This window comes from Plasmodium inui, assembly GCF_000524495.1.
Source record: "Plasmodium inui San Antonio 1 unplaced genomic scaffold supercont1.138, whole genome shotgun sequence".
NCBI classification, from domain to species: Eukaryota; Apicomplexa; class Aconoidasida; order Haemosporida; family Plasmodiidae; genus Plasmodium; species Plasmodium inui.
In genome coordinates this window covers 10,426-18,145 of record NW_008481972.1, presented here as the reverse complement: position 1 = coordinate 18,145, position 7,720 = coordinate 10,426, and the positions used below count along the sequence as shown (strand labels likewise).

The window sequence follows — 7,720 nt, the reverse complement described above, 5'->3', positions numbered from 1 at the left end:
ATCAAGTGATAAATACAAGTCATTCAACATGTGTTGCCACATTTCAATAAAAACATTCAAAGAATCGTGAAGCAACCAACGTGTTGTATACCCCTTCCATAATCACCATATCATTAAAGAGGACTCACAAGTCACAGAAGCAAATAGCAACATACACATTCTAATATGAAAGACAACCCATGAGAAGAAGATCTTAAGACAGTATGGATTGGGATTAATATAGATGAATATGTGCTCTATAATTCGGCGCGTCATCGCCGCATGTATAACTCCAAGATTTTACAAATATATCCTATGGAAAGAGGATGAGAATAGAACAGCCAGGAAAATAGCCCTAGGTCAGTAAGACTGTTGCCCCTGTGTATATATCTCAATACAGGAAGCGGGCAGAGTCTATACATTGATTGTTCCGTATCTTTATATTAAGACACTTAAGATATATTGAATATGGGGGGAATAATAAAGAATCTACGAATATATCTCTTATTCTATCTTCCCAGACATCTAAAAGGACACAATACAAAGAGAGTAGGAGAAGGCGGCGTAGAAACAGGCAAAAAGCGCACGATTACCACAGGAAGAAGGAGATAATAAAGTAAATCGAGGGGGAACGGACACCACCTGGAAACGAAGAGTGGGCAATGATGCTTGTGTGGGGCTGCTTAAAGTCCAAACTGTAAATCCGGAGCGGATAGCATTAAATGGTTAACCGTAAGGAATAGACTTTAGAGGCTGATAACACAACCAAAAACAGAAAGGATAGGACTTTAACCATAAACCCTGCTCAATAGATCATACACCATACAGACTCAATGTCGAAGACTAAGTAATAGAACGCACATCAAAACCATAGAAAATAAAGAAAAAGCAATAGACAATGACGACACAAATTAACCCCTGTAGGAACTACACGTCATGCCTAAGGCAAAAACCTTCGAAAGGATACCTTGAAGAATGATAGGACCAAATCACCCAAACCACCTTGGAGCATGAACAATAGCACATACACATGAGCAGTGCACAGTACTCATAAACTATGGACCGTAAACGTAAGGCATGCAAGAACGACCGTACACTTCATCAGGAACACCTAAGCCCTGAAGGTATCAGCTCAGCCGTACACAATAAAGGTAAATCAGCAGCCATGAAATCTAAACCGTAAACCGTCAAGATACGACCCGGAATCCTAAGCCTTAGCACATAGGGAATAAAACGGAACAGAAGAAATAAAGCGGCACCAATAAAGAATTAATCGTAGGGATAAACCGTACAGAGTGCCAATAAACACTAAGCCACAGGCCTTATCCATAAATCGTCGAGGCTGAACCATCAAATATCCAGCTTAAACCCTAAAGCATACAACACAGACACTAAACCCTAGATCGTAAAACCATGGAGATGGTCACAAAACCCCTAAAGGCTAATCAGTAGACCTTAGGCGCCCTCAACTACTTATCGGACCATACAAGTAAAAACTAGAGGGTAGAAAAGGCACCACGGCAATAGACTTAAACATGAGGGCGTACAAATAGAGGATAAAGCCTGACCCGTAAACTCACGAGTGAATCCATAGGGATAAGAAATAAGGCATTAATCCTAAACATTAAGCAGTACAGAGTGCACAATACAACATGACAACAGACGAAACAAAAATGAGCGAAGAACGCGGTGCCATGGATAAGACAGGGCTGAGACAGGTGCTTACATGGTGCTGCATCAGTCCGTACAATACCAGCCTAAAGACAGAGCAGTACAAGTAAACCCTATAGAAAAAACTGTACTCTTTAACCATACTTCATAAAATATGAGTCCACAGAATTACAACAGACTAGCCAAAGCAGGAGGGTAACGAATAGAAAACCAGCGTAAGCAATAATAGAAGGAAACGTAAACCATGAACCAACAGGTCAGGAAAAAAACTTAACCAATATGCCATCAGCACCATATGATAAGGGAGAGGGGGAGAAACTGAGAAAATACCCGAGCACCATAAGCCTCAAACCTCCACGCCTAGGCAATGCCTGTGGACAAGAATGCATGAAGCATGAAGCCTACTTCATCATCACTAAGCAATAAACCATACACCCAGCCACAGGAGACATAGAGCCCGCGATTTAACACAACGGGACACAGGCTCAAAGTCTAAACCGTAGAGTCTACATCAAAAAGTTAAGCATTGTGGAGTAGAGGGTACACCCTGAAGGATGAGGTATAAAAAATTAACCCTACACACCAGAAGGATAAGCAATAAGTATACACACGGAAACATCAACCATCAGGTCCTAAACAGTAGACTCTGAAGTTCAATTAGTAGGCGTGAACCATAAAGATAAAGCAGAAATGTTCACATTAAAACTGGAAGTTGAAGGCGACTTCCTAAAAGATAAAGTGTTAGTAGAAGGGCAAAGCCCCCAAATTATAATCCGTAAACCATAAAAAGTGAATCCACAAAACCAAAGCATTATACCTTGAACCTAACACGTAAACACTAAGGACAGAACCCTGGAAATAGAGCGCTACGGGATATACCATATTACGCCAAAAAGCAACCGTGAAACAGGACTCTATAACATAAGCCTAAAACTAACCCCTGACCGGTAAAAATAAAGCCAAAAACTATAAACGTAATCAATACAAGCTAAACCTAAACATAGACATATCTCACTGATCCCCGCGCCGTGAAGCCTAAACCATGGAACTTGAAGCAATACAGCCGCGGGCCTAAACCATAGATTTCACACAATAAACGAACAAGCTAGAACAAAAGGACTAAATCCTAAGCCATAAATCCTATAATCTAAATTCTGAACATGATCCGTAGAACCTGAAGCTTAGACACTAGTGTCTAGAGAAGGAAGAAATACTAGATGGTGCACCTGGAAGGCAAAGACCCACAGATAGAGATTCCTCCCAAAATCTTAATGTAAAGGAGAATAGACGCTAAAACCCAAAGACTAAGGACCGGAATATAAACCAGAAGTGATAAAAATAAGCCATTCCAACTGAAACCTAAATCGGAGACCTTAACCATGAATCTACAACTTATATATAAGGCGTACACCTTAGGACATAAGCATACACTTAAATCCAGAAAATTAAACCTAAGACGTAAAGCCTAAACCCTGAGTCGTGACTTACGAACCCTGAGCCCTGGACGCTGTACCCTAGTGCCTGAACAATGAAACGTGAACCAAAGATCCGAAACCCGAGACCCTCGACCCAGCGAGCTCAACCATAACAACTAAACACTAAAATTCTGTGGGCCCAACCGTCAACCCTGAGACATCAATGCTGAGCCTCCTCCCTAAAAGCTAAAACCCTAAACCCTAGGCCTCAACCTTAAATCTCACTCTGAAACTGACAAAAACCATCCATAATAGAGTAGCAACAGATGACTACTACAACAGACGACTAATAATAATGGAAATTATCCGACCCAGGAAAAAACACATACAACACACTAATCCGTCCTAATCTAAGCTAGATCACGAATTCGAGGTGTTGTCGAAGGTTGTCTTCAACATCCAGATGGAGGATACTCTAACATCTAATAATCCCCCCTATTAATGACGGTATAGGACACCTAAAGTGAAAGACCATACTAAAACAACAATTTGATTCACAATATATAGAGTGTACAACTTAGGTTAATTCTAATATTCTAAGACTGGGGGGTGTTAATTACATTCGAAGGTTGGTCAACCAACACCTTCCAGGATGGACTACTTAAGTGATGGTTACTCAAGAAAGGAGTATAGGTGGTGGGACAACCCATATACAACATCCTATACGGTTCAACACCACTTGTCAGAACTTGTCTAGATTGGATTACATTCCTTCCCTAACAACTCATATTAGACGATTCACAACAGTGTCTATTGGTGGTCCATCCTGTAAGATGACTTCCTATGTCAAAGGGGGAAGGCAATCACTTCTTCTCAATCCCTGACTTTCTTATCTCACTTCGGTCTTTCTACGTAGAAACAATGTCATTTGGGGGAATAGAATCCCAGTGGATCCAACTGCACAACAGAACTAATCACTCGAAGTACGATAATGTAGGATGATGTCATCTCGTGTGAGAGACGAACTCACTTCCATCCACTGTATATTCATACTCCTGAGGGACAAATTCTAATCAAGGTGGAATCATTAGACAATAAAAGAGGGATGACTCTAACTTTTAACTTACAACACTCCATCCATGGGCTTCACTAACTCAGTATGACATTACTCATCCTTCCCAAGGTTACTTAGGCTAGGCGAATATTGATCTATTCATCACTCCTCCTCCAATAATATAGGACGATGCCATGACTAAATCAACTTCTTCCACCTAACACAAATATTACATCGACACAGAGATACACAGTCATAATATAGGTGTCTAATGATTATTCATCCACCCTAAACCCGAAGTTCACAACTTTGTTAGGACATACTCTATCATTAGTCTAATACGACGACTTAGATTAAGGTGTACCAAGGGTTGGATAACAATGGTTGATCAGACAACTTCCTCCTGATATCCTAATCACACCACTATAGAAATCGGGGGTTCCAACCGACTCCTCTTAACATCCATTATAACGCTATCCTATTCTTATCCATGGGTCCAATCCTTATAGAAAACACCTTCTTATGATAGATAATTTGTCTAACTCTTATTCAGTCCCTATATATACTGTTATGTCATAGCTTTTTCTTCAATTTACACTCATCTCATTCAAATACAACCATTCCAAGGGTCAACCTAAATCCGGGGTCCATCCAATTCTTTCACAAAAAACAACTCCTCCTGTAGGCTAATCCATGGGGTCTACTTGAATTTCTCATAATACTTATACAGGGGACGTCTAACGATATATTGATTACTTCAACTTCGACACAAACACCTATTCCTGGTCGACACACTTTCACAACCATACTAATAATGAAAGATGACAACATGGAACATATCTAATGAAGGATGAAATGATTGTTCCAGTTCACCCCCTATATGGTGGTACTCCTATAACCTACTTATGAGACAACACCCCAAGGGGGGGACTTCCTTGACCCTACGAAGGAGAAAGACACCATCTCAGGGGGGGTTTCTTCCTTTTCCGATAAAACAAAGCAGAACAAAAGGATGAAACAACAACTCCCCTAAGTCCGAAATCCAATAGATCCTGGTTGTCTATGGGTCACTTTCTTGGTACCACTCCTTATAAGGAAGATACATTCCAACCCAGATGACGTCAGAGGAGATTGTTTCGATATACTGACTCAGGATTCAATCCTTCCCTGATAAAGATGCTATCTGAGATATAATTATAAGAACAAGATGTGTCCATCTACTATGTCACTTGGGACAATCTAAGTCGTCTAACAACCTTACACTGGACGTTTCACTAATAATTAACACACAAATAGACTAATAAAACGAAAGAAGGTACAAATATTAACACAATGTAGACTGCATAGGAACACACTTGAACACATAACATATTCTCCTGGTGATTACTAACATATGGAGGTAGGGTAAGAAGACAGTGGACATAACTCCGTAGTGCACCCACCTGTACATACAGGGTCTGACTCAAGGTTGTAGACGATGGTACCAAAGTGGCTGGGATTGAGGTCATAATAGTATGGGTCACTTCCCAATCCTAAACCTAAACCCTAAACCCTGAAACCTAAACCCAAGAAATCCTCTTAATTCTTCTCCCCTTCTCAGGATCCCTTATCCGCCGTTATCCTCGTCCACTTGTTGTCCCTCCCCAGAGGAGCCTGCTCTCACAGATATACACTCCTTGTTCGCCTTCATAGTGACTGCTTCCCAGGAGGCTTTAAGCTGCTCTAATCCTTTCTTTAATTCATCACTATCCAGATTTGTTCTTTCCATTAAGCTACAGAATATATTAGCGACATGCTTGCTCTGCTCCATAAAGTTCTTTTCCACCAGCTGAACACATCTTCCCCAGTTATCAGAATTTATCCTGCGACTCCTATTATTTTGTTCCCCCTTTGGATCAAATAACTTGCTTATTAAATACTTGCTCGTTCCAATATATAGTTCCGTCTGATTCAGGTAGGACCTCCAAAAAATCAAGGATAACTGCCACTTTTCAGGCACTTTGGGTAGCGATTGTAACTCCCTATTTATTTGGTCATCGGTCATCGGCGCCTCAAAACACGTATATTTGTACCAGAAACCTCCTAGCTCGGGAGGATGCCATTGCTCCTGCTCCTCATTTGCCTCAGATAATAACTTCTTCTCCCCGTGTTCGATACGATTACTTGTCCCCTCAGTATTCTTTGAAGACTTCTGCCCAGGGCCTCCCTCAGAAGGGTTCGTGTTTGTAACCTTCTTTCTCGTTCCCCACAAGCCTCTTTTAGGTCCCTTGTCTTTGCCTGTTTTGTCCTTCTCAGGCGAGGGCGAGTTGTTTTGGCTCAAATTCCTGCTCCGTCTAGGCCCTACCCGGGGGGTCTCTTTATCTTCATCAGGATCAATCAGGTAATCACATAACTCGTCCATCATATCGCAAAATATGCTCTTTTTTATCATACTACTACTCATGTAGCCGTCCGCTGGCTTCACCGATTTAACTGCTTCCGCAACCTTCTTTTCTTCGCTGAGGGGTGTTAATCCACTTTTGATTTCTCCCCCTTCCTTATACTGAAAACTACAGGGACTCGCCTTTAGCTGTGGGTTTCCTATTTGAGTCACGAATTGATCCAGCACAATGGGTCCACAAACACGCTTGTGTTGGATAGATTGTTCACTCTGAGGTCAGGAGTTTTAAAAGGATTATATGCACAATTAAAAGGATATGAAAAAATAACTAAGGAGAACACTAAGATAGAGGCATTTAACTTTAATCATCATATGCTGCATCATGCTGTCCCTAGATCTCTTAGCGTCCTTCAAGACTTTATATAGGTCAGATTCTTTCCTCTGCAAACTGCAATGACATGGGACCTCTTATCATGATAAAGCATATAATATATAGATAGATCCTTATACAGGCTCTCATTTGGCGCTATTTCAAATAACAGGAGTAATGTACACTATCCTATTTGCTTCCTGCCCCGCAGGCTCGGGCATCGTTTTCCGGAACTTACCCTTAAGAACATATATATACAGGCAACCAAAATAGTACTTAATATTTTGCAAAGAAAAGATTTACTCCCCCTGTCTGTACTTGCCTCATTCTCTTCAGGAATCTTTAAATTGTCTGCTCCAATCGGTGTTGTATATTGCCTCGTCAATGGAGGCGTGGGGGGTTCGTAGGCTCCCCTGTGCCAATATACCATACTCTTTAGGGATTCTATAGGTAAAAATAGGAAAAAATACAGGAATTGTTCTGCATCTTTTCTTGTATTTTGGAATATAACAGTGTTCACAGGGAATAAAAGAAATATATCCTCTTCTGGTATATAAATAGTACTGCCTCAACAGAACTGTAGGAACGGAAACTGAGGAAGCATATATATATATAGGTACTTATCTTTCCTTCTGAAGGTGGCCTATTAGCTATTACTACTCTTTTCCTTATTATAATATAGTATAATTCTCAGAAAGGTTTTATCAGAGGATACGAATATCATTTCATATAGCATATAGTTGTGAAGTCTCACGGAGATCGTAAAAGTGAATCTCTAACAGGATTAACGATATTTTAATAAATCCTTAAATAATGAATGAAGAAACAGTCAAAATATAATATAAGCTAAT

The 7,720-nt window shown here is 40.5% G+C and overlaps 1 protein-coding gene across 1 annotated transcript; it reads right to left on the bottom strand.

Moving 5' to 3' along the window:
* Window positions 1–5,725: 5,725 nt before the first annotated feature.
* Window positions 5,726–6,562, bottom strand: C922_05694 (hypothetical protein; the record flags this gene model as incomplete). Its single annotated transcript, XM_008821265.1, has 1 exon — window positions 5,726–6,562. The coding sequence occupies one exon, from the start codon at window positions 6,560–6,562 to the stop codon at window positions 5,726–5,728; it is 837 nt and encodes a 278-aa protein (XP_008819487.1).
* Window positions 6,563–7,720: the final 1,158 nt, after the last annotated feature.